We start from the raw sequence: 26,393 nt of genomic DNA, 5'->3' as shown, positions 1-26,393 counted from the left end.
GCATCTGTTGGGACTTGCATCTGTTGGGACTTCCATCTGTTAGGACTTGCATCTGTTGGGACTTGCATCTGTTGGGACTTCCATCTGTCCGGACTTACATCTGTTCGGCTGTTTAGACTTGCATCTGTTAGATTTCGGCGGAGAGGAGTGGCTCCGATTCTATGCTATGCTTGCGTAAGGCAGCAGTGGCCTGCTGCTGCCCGCCATGACGAGAGGGCTTCAGCAGAGAGAGATAGTTTGTGTCGTGTCGCTGTTCCTTAACCTCCTCCGTAGAAGGAGCGCAGACTGTGGTACTTTACGATATGGTCCCGAGTTTGAGTTGCATGGCCACAGTCACCCTCTGACTCGTATCCAGTGTATCTCTGTGTACCTCTGTGTGTCTCTATGGGTCTATTTGGCTCTTTATAGGTCTCAAAGTGTCTCTGCGAGTCGCTGTGGGTTTGCTCTGTGGTGCATCGTGTTGGTTGCATGGCCTCAATCGCACTTGTGTTGCCCGTGTCTTTAATTTCCTATTTATGAAGGAGATGTGCGCCTCGGCCTGTTGTTGTTGATGTTCTGATGATGCGGTTCATGGCTCCCACCACCAGTGTCTCCGACGAGGAGGATGAGGAATGCCACAGGCAGGAGGCGGTGCGATGATGATGTTTGGGTCTCGAATGAGGAGGTGTTGATTCATCTGGACGTCCACGTTGCTACACTCAGTGAAGCAGCAGCAGTAGCAGCGTTCTGCTGGGTCTGGGTGGTGAGATTCTAGGATGGTGACATCAGCAGCAGCAGCAGCGTTCTGCTGGGTCTGGGTGGTGAGATTCTAGGATGGTGACATCAGCAGCAGCAGCAGCGTTCTGCTGGGTCTGGGTGGTGAGATTCTAGGATGGTGACATCAGCAGCAGCAGCAGCGTTCTGCTGGGTCTGGGTGGTGAGATTCTAGGATGGTGACATCAGCAGCAGCAGCAGCGTTCTGCTGGGTCTGGGTGGTGAGATTCTAGGATGGTGACATCAGCAGCAGCAGCAGCGTTCTGCTGGGTCTGGGTGGTGAGATTCTAGGATGGTGACATCAGCAGCAGCAGCAGCGTTCTGCTGGGTCTGGGTGGTGAGATTCTAGGATGGTGACATCAGCAGCAGCAGCAGCGTTCTGCTGGGTCTGGGTGGTGAGATTCTAGGATGGTGACATCAGCAGCAGCGTTCTGCTGGGTCTGAGTGGTGAGATTCTAGGATGGTGACATCAGCAGTAGCAGCGTTCTGCTGGGTCTGAGTGGTGAGATTCTAGGATGGTGACATCAGCAGCAGCAGCAGCAGCGTTCTGCTGGGTCTGGGTGGTGAGATTCTAGGATGGTGACATCATCAGCAGCAGCGTTCTGCTGGGTCTGGGTGGTGAGATTCTAGGATGGTGACAGCAGCAGTAGCAGCGTTCTGCTGGGTCTGAGTGGTGAGATTCTAGGATGGTGACAGCAGCAGCAGCAGCAGCGTTCTGCTGGGTCTGGGTGGTGAGATTCTAGGATGTGTGACAGCAGCAGCAGCAGCAGCGTTCTGCTGGGTCTGGGTGGTGAGATTCTAGGATGGTGTAGCAGCAGCAGCAGCAGTGTTCATCTAGATCTGCATGGCGAGATTCTAGGATGGTGACATCAGCAGCAGCAGCGTTCTGCTGGGTCTGGGTGGTGAGATTCTAGGATGGTGACATCAGCAGTAGCAGCGTTCTGCTGGGTCTGGGTGGTGAGATTCTAGGATGGTGACATCAGCAGCAGCAGCGTTCTGCTGGGTCTGGGTGGTGAGATTCTAGGATGGTGACAGCAGCAGCAGCGTAATCCCAGAGGGGATGGGGATCTTGACTTTGATTCCTGGGCGAGGTGAAATACTTGAGGTCTTGGTTGAGATACAAAGAGACCCATAGAAACTCATAGAGATACAAAGAGACCCATAGAGATAGAAAGAGGCTCATAGAGATACAAAGAGAGCCATAGAGATATAAATAGAGCCATAGGGACTCATAGAGATAGAAAGCCATAGAGACTCATAGAGATATAAAAGAGACCCATTAGAGACTCATCACACCGGCTCCTCAGCGCGCGTCTGTGATTCCTCCTCCTCTTCCTCGTGCCTCCGAGTCGTCCCTGTCCCTCCCTACGAGAGCGACTCATCCGTGCGGTTTATGCCGCCGTGGTCGTCGTGGTGGTCGTCGTTGCATCGGTGAGCTCGGCGGGAGAGGGTGACGCTGTCTCTTCTAGTTGTCGCGTGGCGACGGCGGTTGGCACGTAGGTAAAAAATGAAATTAAAATTAATAAAATAATAAAAATCACGACGTTTCGGAGGCAACACAAGTCTCCGTCATCAGGTGGGACCGTCACAGCCATATTTGCTGTATTGATAATTTCATTTTTTACCTAAGTGACTTTACCGAAAAAACTAAGAGTATGAATCCGTGCAGTCACGAAAGCTTCAAATCTAGAATGGATGTTCCGTGTTTGTGCAGGGGTCGCCGGAGGTCGATCTCCATCCTTGAACCCCCCTTCCCCCAATAAAATGTGCAATGGCCACCCCCCTCACCCCTGACTCCTCTCTATCACAATCTGTGTCTCTCCTGCGTGAGGTCAGCAGTTGTCTCCCTGGTGATTGTTGACCCTACGAGGTCAGTGGTTGGATGGCAGGGTGGAGGTTGTTGCGGTGGTAATGCTCGAGAAAGGCTCTGGGTTCGATTCCCCAACACATTGTGTCCTCCTGTTCTGCAGAGTGAGAGTGAGTGGAGTTTGTATGATCTCCTGCTGTTCTGCAGAGTGAGTGAAGTTTGTATGACCTCCTGCTGTTCTGCAGAGTGAGAGTGAGTGGAGTTTGTATGATCTCCTCCTGTTCTGCAGAGTGAGAGTGAGTAAGTGGAGTTTGTATGATCTCCTGCTGTTCTGCAGAGTGAGTGAAGTTTGTATGACCTCCTGCTGTTATGCAGAGTGAGAGTGAGTGGAGTTTGTATGATCTCCTCCTGTTCTGCAGAGTGAGAGTGAGTAAGTGGAGTTTGTATGATCTCCTGCTGTTCTGCAGAGTGAGTGAAGTTTGTATGACCTCCTGCTGTTATGCAGAGTGAGAGTGAGTGAGTGGAGTTTGTATGATTTCCTGCTGTTCTGCAGAGTGAGAGTGAGTGGAGTTTGTATGATCTCCTGCTGTTCTGCAGAGTGAGTGAGTGGAGTTTGTATGATTTCCTGCTGTTTTGCAGAGTGAGAGTGAGTGGAGTTTGTATGATCTCCTCCTGTTCTGCAGAGTGAGAGTGAGTGGAGTTTGTATGATCTCCTGCTGTTCTGCAGAGTGAGTGAAGTTTGTATGACCTCCTGCTGTTCTGCAGAGTGAGAGTGAGTGGAGTTTGTATGATCTCCTGCTGTTCTGCAGAGTGAGAGTGAGTGGAGTTTGTATGATCTCCTGCTGTTCTGCAGAGTGAGTGAAGTTTGTATGACCTCCTGCTGTTCTGCAGAGTGAGAGTGAGTGGAGTTTGTATGATCTCCTCCTGTTCTGCAGAGTGAGAGTGAGTAAGTGGAGTTTGTATGATCTCCTCCTGTTCTGCAGAGTGAGAGTGAGTGGAGTTTGTATGATCTCCTGCTGTTCTGCAGAGTGAGTGAAGTTTGTATGACCTCCTGCTGTTATGCAGAGTGAGAGTGAGTGAGTGGAGTTTGTATGATTTCCTGCTGTTCTGCAGAGTGAGAGTGAGTGGAGTTTGTATGATCTCCTGCTGTTCTGCAGAGTGAGTGAGTGGAGTTTGTATGATTTCCTGCTGTTTTGCAGAGTGAGAGTGAGTGGAGTTTGTATGATCTCCTCCTGTTCTGCAGAGTGAGAGTGAGTGGAGTTTGTATGATCTCCTGCTGTTCTGCAGAGTGAGTGAAGTTTGTATGACCTCCTGCTGTTCTGCAGAGTGAGAGTGAGTGGAGTTTGTATGATCTCCTGCTGTTCTGCAGAGTGAGAGTGAGTGGAGTTTGTATGATTCCCTGCTGTTCTGCAGAGTGAAAGTGAGTGGAGTTTGTATGATCTTCTGCTGTTCTGTAGAGTGAGAGTGAGTGGAGTTTGTATGACCTCCTGCTGTTCTGTAGAGTGAGAGGAGTTTGTATGACCTCCTGCTGTTCTTCAGAGTGAAAGTGAGTGGAGTTTGTATGATCTGCTGTTCTGTAGAGTGAGAGTGAGTGGCGTTTGTATGATCTCCTGCTGTTCTGTAGAGTGAGAGTGAGTGGAGTTTGTATGACCTCCTGCTGTTCTTCAGAGTGAAAGTGAGTAGAGTTTGTATGATCTCCTGCTGTTCTGTAGAGTGAGAGTGAGTGAGTGGAGTTTGTATGATCTCCTGCTGTTCTGCAGAGTGAGTGGAGTTTGTATGATCTCCTGCTGTTCTGCAAAGTGAGAGTGAGTGGAGTTTGTATGATCTCCTGATGTTCTGCAGAGTGAGTGAGTGGAGTTTGTATGATCTCCTACTGTTCTGCAGAGTGAGAGTGAGTGAAGTTTGTATGATCTCCTACTGTTCTGCAGAGTGAGAGTGAGTGGAGTTTGTATGATTTCCTGCTGTTCTGCAGAGTGAGAGTGAGTGGAGTTTGTATGATCTCCCCCTGTTCTACAGAGTGAGAGTGAGTGAGTGGAGTTTGTATGATCTCCCCCTGTTCTACAGAGTGAGAGTGAGTGAGTGGAGTTTGTATGATCTCCTGATGTTCTGCAGAGTGAAAGTGAGTGGAGTTTGTATGATTTCCTGCTGTTCTGCAGAGTGAGAGTGAGTGGAGTTTGTATGATTCCCTGCTGTTCTGCAGAGTGAGTGGAGTTTGTAGATTATCTCCCCAAGTTCTGCATCTGTTTCCTCTGGATTCTCCGGCATCCCTCCTCCCGCAGTTAAACACAAACACAGTGCAAGCTGGAATCGGTCAAAGAAATATCCCAGTGGCTGAAAAATGACCGGACGATTACTCATTCTGGATCACACGCAAGCCAAAGCAGCAGCAGCAAAAGCAAAATCGCCCTCCCTTCTGCGAACAACTTTGGCAGGAAAAATCTTGAGACTCGTGAGAGAGGCTTTGAAGTGAACACCTCGATATGCGTACGTTCGATATCAGGATCTTTGGATTTATTGCTTTAAGCAGAGGAAGAACGGAAGACGTTGGGTGTCAGAAAGATGTGGTGCACTACTTGAGCGTGTTACAATTCGTAGAGAGAGAAAATTGGAAACGCCAAATGATGTAATGTGCAGTGGACACCTCACGGGGTCATGTGCCCATGTATCGTGGTGATGATGATGATGATAATATAATGACTTCAAACGGAAGGCTAAACATAAAGTATGATTAAGTATAAAATACAATATGAATGTACGAAGCTCCAGAAAGGCATAATACAGTGTTTTTTTGGGGGTTTTAGATCGTGTAAATATAAATGTGTCGTTAAACCCGCCACCACCTGACACAGGCAATTACTAAGGTTTGTCACGTAATCAAACTTTACATAAACAAACCGTATTAAATTTTGATTTAAATCTTTCGTGACTGCAGGGATTCATTTTCTTGGTTCTTTCGTTAGAGTCACGTAGAAGGGCAGTAATAAAATAATAAAAATATTAAACATTTAAATCTACAGCAAGAACATTTTCTTGCTGTGGATTTCACACCTGATGACGGTTGCTGGTGTTGCAGTCGAAACGTCGTGAGAATTTAATTTTTATATTTTTATTATTTTATTATTTCCCTTCTACGTGACTTTACCGAAAGAACCAAGACGATGAATCGAATAAACTTCACATTTCTATTTACGCGATCAAATCCCCCCCAAAAAAAACATGTATTATCGATTATATTGGTCTCTCTCTCCCTGTGTGGACGCGGGAGGCGTGCGGGTTCCACCGACCACTGCTCCACCCTCTATGCTCCACCCTCGTCCCCGTTCAGAGGAACGTGGAATTTCCACCACTGGCTCGAGGGGGGGGGGGTCGTCACTTTTGTTGTTGTTCACAAGCCGTGCAGCACGTGACTCTTGACGTCACTCAGCCGCACGGACTCTGTGGTCGCCATGTTGGGTGAGTAGATTTCTGCTATTTTGGACGAGTGTTTGCAGCCATGTTGGGTGAGTATTTGCAGCCATGTTGGGTGAGTAGTTTCCGCCATTTTGGGTGAGTAGTTGCCGCCATATTGGGTGAGTAATTTTCCGCCATCTTGGGCGAGTAGTCGCCATAATGGGTGAGTATTGACAGCCATGTTGGGTGAGTAGTTGCCGCCATCTTGGGTGAGTAATTTGCCGCCATCTTGGGTGAGTAAGTTGCTGCCATAATGGGGGAGGGATTTTGCCTTGAGGGCGCTTTCACAGCAGCAGTCAAAGTAATCGACTCAAATACGCCCCTCGGAATCGATTCCAGAGACGGCCATAGCAACAGATACAAATTTACGATTCCCAATTTTGTACAGGACAATCGAAGAATCGATTACTGTTTGTGTTTTGCAGGCGAGGCAATTTGCGTCGACGGTCTTGTGGCTGGAGGCGGCCCTGGGCAGTACGAAGCGATCCGCGCTAAACTCCTCAACATGATTGTTCACTCATAGTTCAGCGTAATTAATTAAGACAATTAATCAACACTTTACCTCATAATTACCTCGTATTTACCTCATGATTATCGTATTTTAGCTTAACTCGGGGTTTTATTTTGTTGTTGTTCGAGGGGGTGGGGAGAATTGCTCAATATTAGTCGCGGCTTCGAGCAGAGACTGGGTCGGCGTGACCTGGGTGAAGGGAAGAGAGAGGGGGATACGTGAGGGGGATACGTGAGGGGGGTACGTGAGGGATACGTGAAGGGGATACGTGAGGGGGGGTACGTGAGGAGGGATACGTGAGGAGAGATACGTGAGGGGGGTACGTGAGGGATACGTGAGGAGGGATACGTGAGGGGGGTACGTGAGGGATACGTGAGGGGGGTACGTGAGGGGATACGTGAGGGGGGTACGTGAGGGATACGTGAGGGGGATACGTGAGGGGATACGTGAGGGGGATACGTGAGGGGGATACGTGAGGGGGGATACGTGAGGAGAGATACGTGAGGAGAGATACGTGAGGGGATACGTGAGGAGAGATACGTGAGGAGGGATACGTGAGGGGGATACGTGAGGGGGATACGTGAGGGGGATACGTGAGGGGGATACGTGAGGAGGGATACGTGAGGAGAGATACGTGAGGAGGGGATACGTGAGGAGGGATACGTGAGGAGAGATACGTGAGGAGAGATACGTGAGGAGAGATACGTGAGGGGGATACGTGAGGAGGGGTACGTGAGGAGAGATACGTGAGGGGGATACGTGAGGAGAGATACGTGAGGAGGATTCCCGGGATCGACCAGGCAGAGGCCATGACGTGTGACCACTGCACAAAGGCGGTGAGAGGGTGATGGCGATTTTGGGTTGGGGGGAGTGATGGTGCGAGTGATGTTGATGTGAGGGTGATGGTGGGGGGGGGTGATGGTGATGTGGGGGGTGGTGTTGCGAGTGATGTGGGGGGGGGGGGTGATGGTGATGTGGGGGTGGGGTGTGATGTTGATGTGAGGGTGATGGTGCGAGTGATGTTGATGTGGGGGGGGGGGGGTGATGGTGCGAGTGATGTTGATGTGGGGGTGATGGTGTGGGGGGGGGTGATGGTGATGTGGGGGGTGGTGTTGCGAGTGATGTGGGGGGGGGGGGGGTGATGTGGGGGTGGGGTGTGATGTTGATGTGAGGGTGATGGTGCGAGTGATGTTGATGTGGGGGGGGGGTGATGGTGCGAGTGATGTTGATGTGGGGGTGATGGTGTGGGGGGGGGGTGATGGTGATGTGGGGGGTGGTGGTGCGAGTGATGGTGATGTGGGGGGTGATGGTGTGGAGGTGATTGTGATGTGTGGGTGTGATAGTTTGAGTGTTGTTCGTGTGTGTGGAGGGGGGGTGATATTGTGATCATGTGATGGTTGTGGTGTGATGGTTGTGGAGTGATGGTTGTGGAGTGATGGTTGTGGAGTGATGGTTGTGGAGTGATGGTTGTGGTGTGATGGTTGTGGAGTGATGGTTGTGGTGTAATGGTTGTGGTGTGATGGTGTACATGACGATGATATGGAAATGATGGTATGGGTGATGCGGAGATGATGTGAGTTGTGGTGGTGTAAGTGATGCGAGTGATGGTGGAGTAGGTGACGGGAGTGATTGTGTAAGACTTGATGTTGTGAGCAGTGTCGTGATGATGTGAATTGGGATGGGAGTAATGCTGCGAGTATTGTTAGTGAGCGATGCTGTCAGGGGCACTGCCGTTGTGAGATGTTAACTACCTCGCCAGGTACACAGGAGGTCGTGGGTTCAATCCAGATCCTGACGATGCCTGCTGTATATTTGGAGTTTGCGTGTCTCTCTCTCTCTCCGTGGTGAGATGTTAACTACCTCGCTTGGTATACAGGAGGTCGTGGGTTCAATGTCGACATTGACGATGCCTGCTGTGTATATGGAGTTTCCAATGTCTCTCTCCCCGTGGTCGCGTAGATCTTTCTCCGGCTCCACATTTATATAATGAACGTGCGTTTAGAGTAAATTTGGCTGCCATACATTTCCACGTGAATGAGCCACTTTGTTGAACTATAATCTGTGGCTAGGTCGCTTCTGAAAAAGAGCTTTACAGCTCAGTGGGATTTACCTTGTTAAATAAATAAATACTGTATAGTCATTTACCGTTTATTGGAACACCACTTCTCTGCTTTCTCTACGTGCTCTGAAGAAGGGTCATTGCCTGAAACGTCGCCAGTAATATACTCTTTCTTTTTAAGGTGACAGTCCTCTTGACGAATATGTTGAATTGTATTTGTGACACCACCTGCCAATGCAGCAGCATCACCGCATACATTTATACCGATATTTTAGACTTCGCTTACCATCTCCGCTGTGTGCAGGAATGCTCCAAGAGGAAAGGGGTGACCCCCGGAGCAGCGGGGGAGCAGGCGGGGAGCGCGGGGGAGCAGGCGGGGGAGCAGGCGGGGGAGCAGGGCGCAGAGGAGAAGGGACCGGGCCGGGGTGAGTGTGGTGGTGAGGAGCGGACGCAGGCTCTGCTGGTCAGCGACTGCCTGGCGTGCGGAGGGTGCCTGTCAGCGGGTGAGCGCGTGCTCATGGCTCAGCAGAATCCCAAGCAGCTGATGGACGTGCTGCGCCCGCCAGAGGTGATGAGGCTCTGGGGAAACCACGACTACATTCACAACTGTAAACATTCATCTTCTTGGTTCTTTGGGTAAAGTCACGTAGAAGGGAAATAATAAAATAACCAAGAAGATGAATCCCTGCAGTCACGAAAGCTTTAAATCGAAATTTAACCACTGCGCCACCGCTCGCCACTACGCTGACCCACACGCCCACGCAACACAACCACGCAACACAACCACCACCTACACCGCCGCCCCGTGTCTCGCGACCGCTGAAGGCCGTGTTGGCGGTTGTCACAGGGCGGGCGCCGGGTGCGGGAGGTGGTGGCGTCGGTGTCACCCGAGTCGCTGGCGTGGCTGGCGGCACGGTACGGCATGGACACGGCGGAGACGGCACGCAGACTCACGGGCTTCCTGCACGGCCTGGGTGAGCACTCGATCGCACTCCCTCGCTCACACCCCCTCACTCACACTCACCCCCTCACTCACACTCCCTCACTCACACTCCCTCACTCACACTCCCTCACTCACACCATCATGGGATTCCTGCTCTGCCTGGGTGAATTCTCACTCATGTACCCAACTTCCCTTCTCTATTTATCCCCGTATCCCCCTCTCCCCCTGTCTCCATGTCTCCCCGTGTCCCCATGTCTCCCGTCGTGCCCCCTCTCTCCCATGCCCCCCTCCCCGTGCGTCGCCCCCCCTCGTGCTAGGTGTGCACCGTGTACTGGACGTGTCGGTGGCACGCGACGTGGCGCTCGCCGAATGCCAGCGCGAGTTTGTGCAGCGATTCCGTCATGAGCCGGCACGACTTCCCCTTCTCACATCCTCCTGCCCCGGTAGAGACACCACACCATCACCACACTACACCATCACCGCAAAACACCATCACATTACCACCACACTGCAGCATCACGCTGTACCACCACTCCCGTGACCACAGCGGCACCACCTGTGCGCGGCGCAGGCTGGGTGCGCTTTGTGGAGCGACTGCACGGGGAGGCGGTGACTCCCTACCTGAGCCGCGTTCGCTCGGCGCAGCAGGTGATGGGAGCCCTGCTCAAGGAGAGGTTTGCTCAGCGGCAGGTGAGGGCGTCGCGCGACACTCAGCCGCTCACTCACTCGCCCGCTCACCCGCTCGCTCACCCCGCTCACTCGCTCGCCCGCTCGCTCACCCACTCAAACGCTTGCTTACATACCCATCCACTCACCGGCTCACTCGCTTACATACTCACCCGCTCGCGCACAAACTCGTGCGCTCGCTTACATGATCATACTCACCCGCTCACTCGCTCACCTTGTTCACCCACTCACCCACTCGCTTACATACTCACCCACTCACACGCTCACACACTCACCTTGCTCACACACTCACCCCCACTTACTATATCACTCAGCCACTGTATCACTCATGAAGCCACTCACTCTTTAAAAAATATATTTGGAAAATCACTCAACCACTAAATCACTCATACTCTCTCTTAACTATAACACTCACTTAACCAACCACCAATACACTCATTGTGTCAATTAACCACCATCTCAGCCACTCACCTGTTCACTCACTATATCACTCACTTAATTACGTATTTGCCTCTTAGCTCCATCTAAACCAATTTCTCAACCACGTAACCATTCAATTAACCATTCTCCCACTTGCTCATTCGCTCACTCACCCCTCAATCACTCACTTGCTCAACCCAATTCATTCAACGTCTCATACACACACATTCACTCTTTGCCCATTTACCCACCCACCCCTCACTATATAGTGTGTGTGGGGGTAGTGTAACAGCACACTGCGCAAAGAACCCGGCGACCCGAGTTCGATTCTGCTCACGACCAACACCAGTAATGACTGTGAACCATTCCTGGGCCTCCCCATAGGTCGACTCAGCCTCAAATGAGTACCTGGTGTGGTGTGTAAACATCGCCACTGGGGAGACAGGGACGTGGTGCTGGCCACCCACCCCCTCGTGTTCCGTGCCGGCCTTCATAGGTGCCTGCTATAACAGCACTTGCCCCAACAGTCTGTTAAGGCTACACGGGGGATCTTTGTCTTTGCGGTGCAGGGAGTCGGACCCGAGGAGCTGTTCCACGTCACGGTGATGCCGTGCTACGACAGGAAGCTGGAGGCCACTCGGCCAGAGTTCCGGCACGCGACTGTGGAGACACCACACGTGGACTGCGTCCTCACCACCGGTAACACTCCCCATGCGCTGTGCCGCCTTAATAGGTGCTCACTAAAACCACTTGCCCGCACAGTCTGTTGAGGGCTACGTGAGAGAGTTTAGTGTTTTTATCTGTGAATGTGTCTGTGTGTGTCTTTAACTCAGGTGAGCTGGTTTCCATGCTGGATGCAGAAGGGAAGTCACTGGCGGAGGTAGAGCCAGGTGCCCTGGATACTCTGTGAGGACAGCCAGCTCTCACCCACTCGCTCGCCCTCTCGATCACCCAGCCGCTCGCTCACCCAGCCGCTCGCTCACCCAGCCATTCACTCACCCAGTCGCTCACCCAGCCACTCGCTCGTCAACTCGCTCACCCAGCCAGCTCACCCAGCCATTCGCCCACCCAGCCACTCGCTCAACCAGCCACTCGCTCACCCAGCCACTCGCTCACCCAGCCACTCGCTCACCCACCCACTCGTTCACCCAGCCACTCGCTCACCCAGCCACTCGCTCACCCACCCACTCGCTCACCCAGCCACTCGCTCATCCAGCCGCTCGCTCACCCAGCCACTCGCTCCCCCACTCGCTAACCCACTCGCTCACCCAGCCACTCGCTCACCCACTCTATCACCCAGCCACTCGCTCGCCAACTCGCTCACCCAGCCACTCGCTCACCCAGCACTCGCTCCCCCACTCGCTCACCCAGCCACTCGCTCACCCAGCCACTCGCTCCCCCACTCGCTCAACCTTTACCTACTGACTCATTCACACACACTCAACCACGCACACACCCACACCACAATCACTTCCTCATTAATATTCTAACTCAATTACTCACTCACCCACCACTGAACCATTTACTGACCCACGCCCCCACCCCTCGTGAATTCACTCTATCGTTATTTTTTATTATTCTTTATCCTGCTTGTTTACCCAGGAAAGCCTCGCCGAGTCCCATGACTCTTTTTCAGGAGGGTCCTGCCAAATTTTTGCAGTAGGGGTCAATGATTGCTGCTGCTGTGTGATCTTCATCGGTGCTGTTGTTGCTGGTTGGGGCCGACTGAGTGCCTGTGTGCATTGTCTTGTGTGTGTTAAGGTTTGGGGAATGGTGGTGTAGTGGTTAGCGCTACGCTGCGCTACGAACCTGGCGCCCCGAGTTCGATTCCCGCTCACGACCAACACCAGTGACGATTATCTGAACCATTCCTAGACACCGCGCAATGAGTACATGGCGCGGTGTGTAAACATCGCCACTGGGGAGACAAAGGCGGTTGGGCGTGGTGTTGGCCACCTCGTGTGCCGTGCCCGCCTTCATAAGTGCTACTCGCTAACTGCACTTGCCCCTATAGTCTGCCAAGGCTATAATGGGGGGGGGGAATCTTTGTCTTTAAGGTTCGGGGAGGAGGGTGCAGAGGGCCCTGCACAGGAGCGGCTTTGGGGGCCTGGGCGGCCAGGGGGCCCTGATGGCGCCGTGGGCTGCTACCTGGAGGCCGTGCTGAGGCACGCAGCGCACGAGCTCTTCGGGGTCGACGTGAGAGAGGTGACCTACAGCACGCTGCGGTGAGTGAGCACGAGCAGTACCGTGGGTGGTGCTGTGGGTGCCGCGAGTGCCGTGAGTGGTGCCATGGGTGCCGTGGACGTCGTGGGCGGTGCCGAGGGTGGTGCCGAGGGTGGTGCCGAGGGTTGTGCCGAGGGTGGTGCCGAGGGTGGTGAGATGGGTGCCGTGGGTGGTGGCATGGGTGCCGTGGGTGGTGCCGTGGGTGGTGCCGTGGGCGGTGCCGAGGGCGGTGCTGAGGGTGGTGCCGAGGGTGGTGCCGAGGGCAAGTGTTTGTGCGACAGTGACGTCGCAAGGTTGTGTGGTGTGAATGTTGGGTACGCGTGGAGCTGGGCGGTGGTGGCTATGCACGGGGTGCTGAGATTACCTCGCCTGGTATGCAGGAGTATGTTTGTGTGTCTGTTGAACTTCTTTCGCACCGTATGTAGCCAACCGTGCGAATCGGAGGTGTGGGGGAAGGACAATTAAACACAAAAATAAGTTTTAAAGAAATAAGTTATATTTCTCTAAATATCCAGAAGACCCCCCTTACACCTTCTGTATATTTAGAGTTTGCATGTCTCTTCCCGTGGTCACGTGGATTTTTCTCCAGGCCCCCCGGTTTTTCCCTCCACGTTTATGTCGGTTGTAATTACCGGCGAAACGTCAGGATACTCGAATTGTAAATATTGTGGGATATTGTGGGTTTACTCTCCAACACACCGGTGTGCTGAACTAGTAACGAATTGGCACGTTTTGTTTACGTGAAAAACCCTTACCAGTTATAATAGGGTTTTTCCCCTTTTTTTCTGGCAACAAAACTGACACCTTTTGCAAGGAATCATGTTTACATTAACCACAATACTTGCAGTCAAATGCAAACAAAAAACAATACTCTGGTAATTTATGCATTGTCTTTGAAACTGATTGGTCCACACCAGAGACAGCTTTCTTTGGAGCCTCGTCTCATATGGTGTTCGACCAGATGACGCCAAAAGGCGCACAGTTCAAGACAACACACTACCAGAGTAATGAGGGCTCGGGGTGAGCAGCTACATCATGGGACCTCTTTTTCCACTACCAAAACAGACTAATAGGGTTTTTCCCCTTTTTTTCTGGCAACAAAACTGACACCTTTTGCAAGGAATCATGTTTACATTAACCACAATACTTGCAGTCAAATGCAAACAAAAAACAATACTCTGGTAATTTATGCATTGTCTTTGAAACTGATTGGTCCACACCATAAATTACCAGAGTATTGTTTTTTGTTTGCATTTGACTGCAAGTATTGTGGTTAATGTAGACATGATTCCTTGCAAAAGGTGTCAGTTTTGTTGCCAGAAAAAAAAGGGAAAAACCCTATTAGTATATTTTGGTACTGGCAAAAGAGGTCCCATGATGTACCCTTACCAGTTGGCTGTGTTGGGGTGTTGGCGGGTTTAACGACATATTTACGCGATCCAACCCCCCCAAAAAAACCTCCATCATGGTTGTTAGAGTACTGCTAGCGCCACTATGCTAGTCGAGCCCCCCGTGCCGTGCCGTGTCACGCAGCAACAAGGACATGTGGGAGGCGCGCGTGGAACGGGACGGCGAGGTGTTGCTGCGCTTTGCCGGCGCGTGCGGCCTGCGCAACGTGCAGAACGTCGTGGCCAAGCTGCGCCGCGGCCGCCTACCGTACCACTTCGTGGAGATCTCCGCATGCCCCTCCGGTGAGTCTTGGAGGGTGTCACTTCGTCAGCCGTGATGAATCCGCTGCTGGATGAAGGCCTTCCCCACCTCCACCAAGCTGTAACTTTCACCGTCGTTAATTTGAACATCGGGCGAGAAGACGCTGCCGTGTCCTGCCAGGCCGCAGTGCGATTGGGAGCCTGAGCAGCTGTTTGGAAAGGGTGCTTAGGATTCCCCGGTGTCTCAAAGCCGCCGAATAGTAAACATTTCTGGATCCCAATGCCCCTCGACACTTTCAAACTAAACCATTTTTATTTTTAAATCCTTTATATTAAGTTCACTTGCTTGCTTGCTTGCTTGCGCGCTTACGACCGTGCAAATCTTTCGGTCGTTTTTTAACCCACTTCCCGTGATCCAATCGAGCTGACATTTTGCACACAGACTCGTTGTGTGTGACAATTTATTTTCGTGAAATTTTTTTTCCAAAATTTTGCACTTTTTAGGAAATTTTTGTTTCATATTTAATTTAAAATACCAATGTGATAAAAATGAAACTCTTACTCAAGAAAAACAGAAATGAATAATAAAATAAAACCGATGCCACGCATATAAAGGATTTATAGTGAAAAACTTTGTTTTTACGGGTTAATTTTTATTTTACCAGGTAAGGCCCACTGAGCTATATAGTTATTTTTCAGAAGCGACCTGGCTTTCACAAATGATAGCCCGATGAAGTGGCTTATGTGGAAATTTATAGCAGCCAAAAACTCTAAACGCATGTTGATTCTCAATGTGGAGGGGAAAAAACGGCGGACTCGGAGGAAAATCCACGCGACCACGGGGAAAACACGCAAACTTTAAATATGCAGCAGGCGTCAGGGTCGGGATTGAACCCATATCCTCCTGTATACCAGGCGAGGTAATTAACATCTCGCCATTACGGCGCTCACCATCCAGGGAAGACGTCTACAATCAGGGCTGCAGAGCACAAGCTCAAAAGCCCAAAACGCCAAGCGGCCAGAAATAAGTGGCACCAAATAAAGTTGATAGATTAGAATGACGGCGTTTATTTAATCGGGCGAGGTTTTTCAGTACTCGGAAAGAGAGACGGTGGAGCAGCGTGACACTCGGGACTGGTTTTGTCTCGCCAGGCTGCCTGAATGGACCGGGTCAGCCCAGCGATCAGGCCGGCGGTCAAGCCGGCAGTCAGCCCGGTGGTCGGCCCGGCGGTCAAGCCGGCAGTCAGCCCAGCGGTCAAGCCGGCAGTCAGCCCAGCGGTCAAGCCGGCAGTCAGCCCAGCGGTCAAGCCGGCCGTGGCGACCTTGCCGCGGCACAGGAAGCGTACCGCGCCGCCACTCCTCGTGACCCCCCTGACCTCCGGGAGGTCGCCTCTGATTGGCTGGGAGAGGCCGACTCGGGGAGAGCTCTGAGAGAGCTGGTCACCACCACTTTCCAGACGCGCGCGACGGGGGACAGGGAGCAGGGCCACCAGTGGTGACGGGGGTCGAGGTAGGGGATGACGCACACTCGTGTAAAAAAGGCAGAGGTGCAACTCTGTAATTTCTCGGTTGCACCACTGCTGTAGCGGGAGGGGCCCCCTCCCACCAGAGGGAGCTCTGCGCTGGCTCAGATGTCTTGGAATAAGTAGGAGTACTTGCGTATCAACGCCCCCGCTGCCGATCGACTAACTGTGGGTGTGCCCATTCGTACTGCCGGGCTCTGACGATGGTGGTGGTGTGGGGGGGGGGGCGGGGATATTCACAAAACATGCGCCGTCGTTTCAACTGCCGAGCTTGGGGGATCGAAACCGATCCGACCTCTGAACCGGTGACCTCTGAAGTCAGGTGACCCCCCCCCTAAACCGCCACGCCACAGTGGCAGCTCGTACGACGTACGTGTTCGTTAATAAAGCATGCACTGATTGGAGCTTGTGCCGGAGAGATGTTTTGCACTATTTAACTATAAACTATTTTATTTTACCAGGTAAGGCCCGCTTAGCTGTATAGCTTTTTGTTCAGAAACGACCTGGCTGTCACAAGTGATGGCTCTCAACGAAGTGGCTTATCACGGCACCGTCCTCATTTATAGCAGTAGCCAAATCCTCTAAACGCGGGACATCGATTTTAAATGTGGAGGGAAAAACGTGGAGAAAAATCCACGCGACCACGGAGAGAGAGGCGCGCAATGGGAGCGGTGCGACCCATTTCAACGTGCGACCCTCGGCCTGGCGAGGCCACCGTGGGGATCCCGGGCCGAGCACACTCGCCACTTTGCAAACTGGTGGTCGTGCGAACTTGGTATCTTTTCGATTTAAAGCTTTCGTGACTGCAGGGGTTCATCTTCTTGGTTCTTTCGGTAAAGTCACGTAGAAGGAAAATAATAAAATAATAAAAATAAACATAATAAGATAAAATTCTCACGACGTTTCGGCCACAACGCAAGCAGCCGTCCTCAGGTGAAGAACAGGTCTGTCGGAAAGACGTCATTCAGAAGAACAGGTCTGTCGGAAAGACACCCACCTGAGGACGGCTGCTTGCGTTGTGGCCGAAACGTCGTGAGAATTATTTAATTATGTTTTTATTGTTTTATTTTTATTATTTTATTATTTCCCTTCTACGTGACTTTACTGAAAGAACCAAGAAGATGCTTGGTATCTTTGTCAAGGGGAAAGCCTCAGGGTTTGAACGCGACGGCCAGCAGAGTACACCGGTGGTACCTTAGCCCGAAGCTACCAAACTTCTCCCGCGTTTGGAGCGAGACGGTCCCGTTGGTGTAAGAAAGTTCTCTTCCAACCCCCGGTGTCTCTGGTCACGATTGTAAACATCAGGATTTACCCCCCGGTTTAAATATTCCAACTGCATGCTTCACTCGTGCGGGAGTAATGGTGGGAATTCCCGAGTAGTGGGGTGGAGTCATAGTTCCGAAAGTGCCAGGAGGCAACTTGCTGTGTGCGGCATGGTTATGTAAAAGTGGGCAGTCGGCACGAAGGGAGGGGTATCCAACTCGCCGTGTGGGGCATCGTGGTGGCAAAATGTGAACTCCCTCGCCCGGTATGCAGAACGTCGTGGGTTCAATCCCGACCCTGACGCCTGCTGTTTATTTGGAGTTTGCGTGTTCTCCCCGTTGTCGTGCGCATTTTTCTCCGGGTTTCCTGGTCTATCCCTCCACATTTAGAAACATGCGTTTAGATTTTTCACCTGCTCATTGGGGCCTTGCCTGATACAGATTTTATAAAATAGTGAATGTGTCCCGGTTGAGTCCCCAGAAAGCAGAGGTCGCAATCGCGTACCCGATGCCCGTACCCTACCCGATACCCGGCTACCCGTACCCGGCCGGGTACGGGTACCCGTTTGCGACCCTGGTGCGGCCGGGTAAGGCTAAGGAATCAAAACACGTTTGCGACCTCTGCCAGAAAGTAGCTTTGTTTCGCTGCCCTGACAGCAACCAAACACAGGCATCGAAGCGGAGGCACCGAGTTCTTGCAAGAGCAGTTTATTGTCGACTGGCTTTTTTGCCCGTCCAAGGACGGGTGTATATTGCAGTAAATCTGAAATATTCAATAGAAAAATTGTTCAGCTCATGATTATTAATGAGGGGGAGGGGGGGGTTGCCACATGTGGAGTGACGTCACCCGCTATTGGTTAATGTAGAGGGGTACAGCATGTGGAGTGACGTCACCCCCTCATGCTTATTAATGAGGGGAGCAGCATGTGGAGTGACATCACCCGCTCATGGTTATTAATAAAGGGAGGGGAGCAGCATGTGGAGTGCGCGACCTTGTGCGTTAGTGTAACTTTCCACGAGGGCATGAATATTAATGAGGTGGGGGGGGGGGTGGCCCTTTTGCAGTGACGTCACGCACGGATGTAGCTGTGCGGCTGCATAGATTTTTTTACCGTCACTTTTTGTCAAGAAACGTCGTTTGAAGCGGCTTTGTGTAATAAATTATTTAATTCAGCTCGCCCTTCCTCTGCGTTAGTGTAAAAATCATACCCACTCATGAGTATTAATGAGCGGGGGTGGGCCTCATGTGGAGTGACATTTCTGGGTGATTATAGTAGGTAATTGCGAGTGGCGCTGGGGCAGGTGGCGCCGTTGCCCCCGCCGCAGCCGCGGCGGCGCTAGCAGCCGACCTCCCGCGCCGGTGCGCAGTAGCTGATCTGCACGCGCCCGGACTCGTTCCACGGCGCCACGAAGCCCTCGAGAGACACCGGCTGCACCAGGAACTCGAGCAGAGCCTCTCCGGGGCCCACCTGGGACGGCAGCAGCAGCTCGTGCACACGGTACACGCTGGTGAACGCCTCGCCCAGCAGTGCTGGCTCGGCCGTTCCTTCGTCGAGAGTGGCGGTGGCGGTGGCAGTAGCGGCGGCGGCGGCTTCACCGTGAGCTGTCGGCAGGGTTCTCCAGGAGACGCGGAAGCGCGCGAGGCGGAGCGACGGGTAGTCCCAGCGCAGCGTGGCGCTGAGCAGGAGGGAGGCCGGGGCGGCGCCGCTCGTCCAGGTCACGTCCCACAGCCCCACGTCGCCAAACGGCTCCCAGCCCCGCGCCAGCGCGCTCGCGTCGAACATCTGCCGACGGGCAGCACAGGCAGCACAGGCAGCACTGGCTGTCAAACCTCCCACACCTCCGCCGTCGTTGAAATCCGATCGACACGTCTCCCCCACGGTCACGCGAAGCCAACCCGGGGCTTAAGTGAATATTCTCCCGGGTCCGCCATTCAACCGGGGTAGGTGGCATGTTGCGCGTAGCCAAAGCCACGGCGAGAGAGATTATCCTCCGTGTGGTGTGGCCCGCGCCTCGCGATATGTTATCCATCGCCGCTGGCACCTTAGCCAGACTAATCGGGCACGAGATGGGGTCAATATTTCGTGCGCTCTATATACTAAAACCTTTTATTTGACCAGGTAAGCCGCAGTGAGCTATAACGGTATTTTTCAGAAGCAACCTGGCCACATTATAGCTCAACGAAGGCTTATTCACGTGGAAATTTAGAGCAGACAAATACTCTAAATGCACGTTTCTAAATGTACAAGGGAAAAACCAGGAGAAAAATCCACACAACCACGGGGAGCACACTCAAAACTCCAAATATACAGCAGGAGTCAGGGTCGGGATCGAACCCACTACCTCCTGCATACCAGGCGAGGCAGTTAACATCTCCTCGCCACCGTGGCGCCCTCGGTCGCTGCGAGGGCAACGAGTCTAACGCTTCAAGCGTGAACAAGGCTCGTGGTGAACAAGGCTTGTGGTGAGCGAGGGAAAGTCCGCGGGCACCTGCAGGAGGCCCAGGTGGCACTGGAAGGACACGGGGCCCGACACGCCGGGGGCCTTCTCCACCGTGACGAACACATCCTGCAGCATGCAGTCACGCAGCTCCAGCAGGTAGCACCTGCACGCGCGCACACACAACGCAAACGGCCCCCCGCTCACCGATAGCCTTAAGCGACTGCTGTTAGCGAGTAGCAGCACCTATGAAGGCCGGGCACGGCGCACGAGGGGATAGGTGGGTGGTGGCCTGCACCACGCCCAGCTGACTTTGTTTATCTAATGGCGATGTTTACACATGGCATCATTTGAGGCTGAGTCGACCTCGGGGAAGGCCCAGGTTTGGTTCAGATTATCGTGACTGGTGTTGGCCGTCAGCGGGAATTGAACTCGGGCCAACCGGGTTCGTAGCGCAGGGCGCGAACCACTACACGACAGCTCCCCACCTGCACACGCATGCACACGCATGGGGAAAAGAGTGGGTTTACAACTGCGTGGGTCTACACGTGTGTGATTCTACACGTGTGCGAGTCTGAGAGTCCACAAGTGTTTGTCCATGTGAGCTTATGCGTGTGAGTTTATATGTGTGTGAATCTATACTTGTGTGTGTGAGCAGCGGTGGTGCAGTGGATAGCACACTGTACGCTACAAACCAGCCGACCCAGGTTCGATTCCCATCCACAGCCAAAAGTGACGAATACGTGGCATCCCCTAGGTCGACTCAGCCTAAATGAGTACCTCGTCAGCACTGGGAAGACAAAGGCAGCCATGCGTGGTGCTGGCCACACAACCGACTCATGCACCGGGTCCTTCACAGGTGCTCGCTAACAGCACTTGCCCCGACAGTATAACTCAGGGGGATTGTTTTCTTCTTCTCCGTGAGTGTGTACACCGAGTAGTAGCGTAGCGGTTAGCCCGCTGCGCTACGCACCTGGTGACCAGAGTTCGATTCCCACTCACGAATATGTGAACTGGTCCTGGGTCTCCCCTAGGTCGACTCAGCCTCAAATGAGTACCTGGTGCGGTGTGTAAATATCGCCACTGGGGAGACAAAGGCGGCCGCGCTGTTCCGGCCTTCATAGGTGCTCGCTAACAGCACTTGCCCCAACAGTCTGTCAAGGCTACACGGGGATCTTTGTATCTTTGTTGCGAGTCAGACCTTTGAGTCCAGCTCTGGGGGGGCAGCCCCCCACACTGCTGCCTCAGCCGACACGAGACCGCGTCGCCAACCGGCAGAGCGGTCGGGCGGTGCGTGGTGACCGGTGCTGCACACACACGCACACACACGCGCTCACACACGCACGCACACACGCACACACGCACACACGCACACACGCACGCACACGCACGCACACACACACACGCACACACACGCACACACACACGCACACACATGCATGTTACAGTTTTACACATACAGACAAAGATCTCCCTTGGAGCCTTGACTGTTGGGGCAATGGCCGTGGCAGTCCACACTGACATACACACGTGCGTATCTTCTTGGTTCTTTCGGTAAAGTCACGTATACTTAAATTAACCTTGGCTGCACACACGTACACGTACGCACTTGATAGTCACAGGTCCACGTGATCGCACACATGGGCGTGTGTATATGCGTGCGCGTCAGTACATGTGGCGAGCGGTAGTGTAGCGGTCAGCGCGCTGCGCTACGAACCCGGGGACCCGAGTTCGATTCCTGCTCATGACCAACACCAGCGATGTTGGTCATGGGCCTCCCCTAGGTCGACTCAGCCTCAAATGAGTACCTTGTGCGATGTGCAAACATCATTTGTGCGTCAGTCAATTCAAGTTGGTCAAACCATGGAACCTGGGGCCTCCCGCCAGCGAGGCCCTCGACACTTGACGTGGCAGCCTCGTGGTGCACCTAGCCTGGCACAAGCGCCGTGGTGGTGCGTGCGTCACCGTGCAGCACGGACACGTTGCTGAACGTGCACTTGGTGCTGTCCATGGTGGTGAGCTCGAGGCCCAGCCTCACCGGGTCCCCCGCCGCACCCCCCCCAGCCTCTCCGCTGCTGCTCCCCCCAACTCGGTACACGTAGGAGAGCAGCAGAGTGGGCGGAGCATGCACCATCACGCTCAGCAGCCTGTTGGGGGGGGGGGGGAGTCACAGGGGTGGAGTGGGGGGGTCACAGGGGTGGAGTGGGGGGAGTGGCGGTCACGGTGATGTCGTCAAGGAGAATAAAGCGGCGCACCGGCTCCGGTCATCCTCGCAGCGGCGGATTTTGGCGAGCGTCGAACATCAACGGTCAAGCGCATCGTGCGCTTTCAGGGGCTCTTCTGCGAAACGTTCTGCTTGACATATTCCCATATTAGGAAGCTCACCCCTTCCGGCGTCTCTCCCCGAGCCTCCCCCCCCCCCCATGTCTCACCGCACGGCGAGCCGGGCCTTGTCAGGAGCAAGCAACCCTTGCACCAGCAGGCAGCCGCCCCCCTCGAACGCCACGTCCGTCACGCTGCGCACGTACACGTGGCTCTCCAGCGCGGGCGCCACCGCGGCAACCCCGGGAGCGCCCTCGGGAGCGCCCTCGGGGTTGAAGTGTCTGGTGTCCGTGTAGATCGGCTGCAGGTTCTGGGCGCTCAGGTTGTGCCACGGCCCCGCCCGGCACACCTGGGGGGGGTGGGGGCGACAACGACCGAGACGCGCAAGGTCCAGTCTCAAGCCGGTCTCGCTTCGTCCAGGCGGGAGCGAATCTCACACGTGCGAGCGGATGTCGTCCTTCTCCCGCACCTCCGATTAGCCACGGTTGGCTACGTACGGTGCCAAAGAAGTTCAAGGTACGCACGTGCATACAGGTAACCAGGGTCACCAGCCACATCGAGAACATCTTCCAATCGCATCTAACCGCCCACGTTATCAATCACACCGTCACACCACCGACCACCCCGACAGCCGCAACATCAACGTGTTCCATCTGTTTATCACACAGCGTTCCTCCCCCCCCCCTCGCACGAGTGGGTTTCCTCCAGGTGCTCCGGTTTCCTGCCGCGTGTAGAAACACTCACTAATCGCCGACAACAACTTCACATTTAGAGGGGCCGCAGAGCTTGGCCGATTGCTGGTAGCGCCGGCTCGGCGCATGGCTCCTGCTGCCGCCGCCACCTTCCCGTTTGTTTGTGGTACCTACTCCACGCTCCTCCGAGCGAGCGAGCGGACCACTGTGCCACAGCGTTGCAAGTCGAATATTGTTATCAACGATATTATTATTATCAACAAGCTATCAACCCCCACCACACCAACGAACCACACACGAGTTACCACCAGCTGTACCCCACCCCCAGTGCCCCCCCCCACCCCGTGCCCACCCCCCCACCCCGTGCCCACCTTCCCACCCCGTGCCCACCCCCCCACCCCGTGCCCACCCCCCCACCCCGTGCCCACCCCCCCACCCCGTGTCCCCCCGACCCCACCGTGCCGCGCCGGTAGAGGTTGCGTCCCTGCCCCCGGCAGAAGCTGGTGGCGATGGGGAGGGTGGAGACGCTGTGTGGGTTTGTGTGCTCCACCATGACGCTCCAGAACCTGCCACGCGCACACACACGCACACATGCATGAGATGCAGACACACACGAGATGCAGACACACACGCATATACAAAGACAATATCCCCTGTATAGCCTTGAACAGAATGTTGGGGCAAGTGCTGTTAGCGAGCAGCACCTATGGAGGCTGGTACGAGGAGGTGGTGGCCAACGCCATGTCTGGCCGCCTCTGTCTCCCTAGCGGAAATGTTTGAACATCGCACCAGGTACTTATTTGAGGCCGAGTCGACCCACAGATACACGCACAGATCTGTGTGATCCATCAACCTTTGCTTCAACGAAGCTGGATCACAGGTGGACACCACGCACCTGGCTCCGTGTCTTTCCATGTCTCTCCGTGGCCCCTCGTGTCTCCTTGCCCCCCCCCCCCCCGTGTCTCCGTGCCTCGTCACCCCCATGGTGCTCTTCGTGGTGAAACCCTGGCCGCTTGTGTCTCCACCGCATTCCCCTCTCATTGTCAACGTCCCCACTGTCTGCCTGTGTCGCCTGGTCCCTTGTCTCCCCGCGCGTCTCCCCGCGCGTCTCCCCGCGTGTCTCCCCGCGTCTCCACGCGTGTCTCCCCGTGTCTCACCCCGTGTGGTCTCTCCGTGTGTCTCCCCGTGTCTCACCCCGTGTGTCTCTCCGTGTGTCTCCACCGTGTCTCACCACGTGTCTCCCCGTGTGTCTCCCCGCGTGTCTCTCCGCGTGTCTCCCCGCGTGTCTCTCCGCGTGTCTCCCCGCGTGTCTCCCCGCGTGTCTCCCCGCGTATCTCCACGCGTGTCTCCCCGTGTCTCACCCCGTGTGTCTCTCCGTGTGTCTCCCCGTGTCTCACCACGTGTCTCCCGCGTGTCTCTCCGCGTGTCTCCCCGTGTGTCTCTCCCCGTGTGACTCCCCGCGTGACTCCCCGCGTGTCTCCCCGTGCGTCTCCCCGCGTGTCTCCCCACGTCCCCGTGTCTCCACACCGGTGCTGGTGGTTGTGAAAGTCTGGGCGCTCGTGTCTCTCGTAGACCCAGCCCGGGGCGAAGATGGCAGCGGAGAGACGCAGATTCCAGATCTCCTGCATGGACTGAGAACATCATCGTCATCATCATCACTACCATCATCATCAACATCATGCAGGGTGTTCGCGCAGCTGACCGCTACAGGGTATAAGTTCAATTCTCGACTCGGGTGTATTTCTTTGTGGAGTTTGTGTGTTCTCCCCCTGTTCTGCACGGGTTCCCTCTGGGTTCTCCAGTTTCCTCCAATGTATAACAAACACAAGATGTAACTGGGTCGACTCAGCCCCAAATGAGTACCTTATGCGATGTACCTGGTGCGATTGAGACAAAGGCGGCTGGGCGTGGTGTTGGCCACCCATCCCCTCGTGTGTCATGCCGGCCTTCATAGGTGCTCGCTAACAGCACTTTGTGTGTGTGTCTCTATGTGTGTCTCTATGTGTGTCTGCGTGTATGAGGAGCGGTAGTGTAGCGGTTAGCGCGCTGCGCTACGAACCTGACGACCCGAGTTCGATTCCCGCTTACGGCCAACTCTAGTGACGGATTATCTGAACCGGGTCCTGGGCCTCCCCTAGGTCGACTCAGCCTCAAATGAGTACCTGGTGCGGTGTGTAAACATCGCCACAAGGGAGACAAAGGCGGCCGGGCGCGGTGTTGGCCACCAACCCCCTCGTGTGCCGTGCCGGCCTTCATAGATGCTCGCTAACAGCACTTGTATCTGCGTGCGCATCTGCGTGCGCGTCTGCGTGTGTCTGCGTGCGTGTCTGCGTGCGCGTCTGTGTGTGCGTGTCTGCGTGCGTGTCTGCGTGCGTGTCTGTGTGCGTGTCTGTGTGCGTGTCCTGTGTGTGCGCGTCTGTGTGCGTCTGTGTGCGTGCGGTCACTATTCTGGCGGCGTAGCCCTCAGCGCCCGGGCAGCCCCCGGCCGAACACGTCGACCCGGCGTAGACATCGGCGCGCCGCGACCCGGCGAGCTCAGCGCTGCGGCCCAGCCCCTCGGAGGTCCAGGCGTAGTTGAGGAAGATCCCGTCGCTCGCGTCGAAGAATGGCCTGGGGAGCCGGGGCGGGGGGGAGGTGGTGGCAGGGGGGTGCGGAAGAGGGTAATCAGAGGGGCTACGTACGGTGCGAAGGAAGTTCAACGTACGTGCAGGTGCTGTTAGCGAGCGGCACCTACGAAGGATCGGCACGGCACGCGAGGCGGTGGGGTGGCCAGCAGCACCACGCCCGGCGGCCTTTGCCTCCCCAGTGGCGACATTTACTGAACACCACGCCAGGTGGCTCGGAATCTTCATTTAGAATCAGAATCTTAATTTAGACTGTAGGAGGAATTGCTCCTTGTCACAGATGTCCAGTAGGGGCACAGGGGGTCAGCAAAATGGGTCAGCAAGTTACAACCACAAACAATACAGAATCAGAATCTTTATGTCGACTGAGGAATCAGATTCTTGCATTCTAGATTTTAAGGCTTTCGTGACCTGCAAGGATTCATACTCTTAGGTTTAAGACTTTACCGACAAAACCTAAGAGTACAGATTCTTGCAGTCTCAATTGCTGCTGCGGGCACACGACCCGAACTAGGCCAACCCTGTGTGTGTGTGTCTCAGATGTCGCAAACGGGTTTTGATTCCTTACCCGTACCCGGCCGCACCAGGGTCGCAAATGGGTACCCGTACCCATACCCGCACCCGGCCGGGTACGGGTAGCCGTTCCCTACCCGTACCCGTACCCGAAATGAGTGACAAACGGCTACTCACCAGTGACTCACGGCCTACCCGTACCCGGCCGCACCAGGGTCGCAAACGGCTACCCGTACCCGGCCGGGTACGGGTAGCCGGGCATCGGGTAGGGTACGGGTATCGGGTACCCGGTTGCGACCTCTAGTGTGTCTCGAGGAAGGGGTGTGAGCTAAACAGATAGAGGTGTGGCCTGATCAGGAAGGGGGCGGGGCCCAACGAGGAAGCAGGCGGGGCCTAGTGAGGTTGACTTTCCCTGTTGAGCTCAGGTCACGGGCGCGTAGAATCAAACACGGGCAGCAGCAGCAGCAGCAGCAGCGTAGCATAGGCCTCGGCAAGGTAAAAGTTGAAAGATAAAAC

The 26,393-nt window shown here is 54.4% G+C and overlaps 2 protein-coding genes across 2 annotated transcripts in view; one reads left to right on the top strand and one right to left on the bottom strand.

Moving 5' to 3' along the window:
* The first annotated feature begins 7,163 nt into the window (after nucleotides 1-7,163).
* LOC133358690 (cytosolic Fe-S cluster assembly factor narfl-like) lies at nucleotides 7,164-16,866 on the top strand. The gene is made up of 11 exons (XM_061577119.1): nucleotides 7,164-7,220; nucleotides 7,303-7,357; nucleotides 8,885-9,148; nucleotides 9,428-9,554; nucleotides 9,841-9,966; nucleotides 10,095-10,213; nucleotides 11,200-11,329; nucleotides 11,464-11,536; nucleotides 12,688-12,855; nucleotides 14,387-14,544; nucleotides 15,655-16,866. The coding sequence occupies exons 2-11, from the start codon at nucleotides 7,331-7,333 to the stop codon at nucleotides 15,999-16,001; spliced, it is 1,539 nt and encodes a 512-aa protein (XP_061433103.1). The 5' UTR covers nucleotides 7,164-7,220; nucleotides 7,303-7,330; the 3' UTR covers nucleotides 16,002-16,866.
* Nucleotides 16,867-17,130: 264 nt separating this feature from the next.
* LOC133358805 (cytosolic endo-beta-N-acetylglucosaminidase-like) overlaps nucleotides 17,131-26,393 on the bottom strand; it is a 16,939-nt gene continuing 7,676 nt past the window's right edge. The window contains exons 2-9 of the mRNA XM_061577252.1: nucleotides 25,185-25,350; nucleotides 24,268-24,371; nucleotides 23,198-23,306; nucleotides 22,159-22,397; nucleotides 21,692-21,873; nucleotides 20,928-21,033; nucleotides 19,778-19,892; nucleotides 17,131-19,071 (exon numbers count right to left, since the gene is read on the bottom strand). Coding sequence (XP_061433236.1) covers nucleotides 18,625-19,071; nucleotides 19,778-19,892; nucleotides 20,928-21,033; nucleotides 21,692-21,873; nucleotides 22,159-22,397; nucleotides 23,198-23,306; nucleotides 24,268-24,371; nucleotides 25,185-25,350 — 1,468 coding nt within the window. The 3' untranslated portion in view covers nucleotides 17,131-18,624. The remainder of the gene's footprint in view (nucleotides 19,072-19,777; nucleotides 19,893-20,927; nucleotides 21,034-21,691; nucleotides 21,874-22,158; nucleotides 22,398-23,197; nucleotides 23,307-24,267; nucleotides 24,372-25,184; nucleotides 25,351-26,393) is intronic.

Source organism: Lethenteron reissneri, chromosome 63, assembly GCF_015708825.2.
Source record: "Lethenteron reissneri isolate LAM-NWPU_2019-01 chromosome 63, ASM1570882v1, whole genome shotgun sequence".
Taxonomy (NCBI): domain Eukaryota; kingdom Metazoa; phylum Chordata; class Hyperoartia; order Petromyzontiformes; family Petromyzontidae; genus Lethenteron; species Lethenteron reissneri.
This window is presented reverse-complemented; position numbering and strand designations above follow the sequence as displayed.

Excerpts from the sequence above, each read along its gene's own strand:
- LOC133358690 (XM_061577119.1), top strand. The coding sequence starts at position 7,331 with ATGACGTGTGACCACTGCACAAAGGCG. Across the intron at positions 9,149-9,427 it reads ACGTGCTGCGCCCGCCAGAG|GGCGGGCGCCGGGTGCGGGA; the intron begins GTGATGAGGCTC and ends CGGTTGTCACAG. Across the intron at positions 11,537-12,687 it reads CCAGGTGCCCTGGATACTCT|GTTCGGGGAGGAGGGTGCAG; the intron begins GTGAGGACAGCC and ends TTTGTCTTTAAG.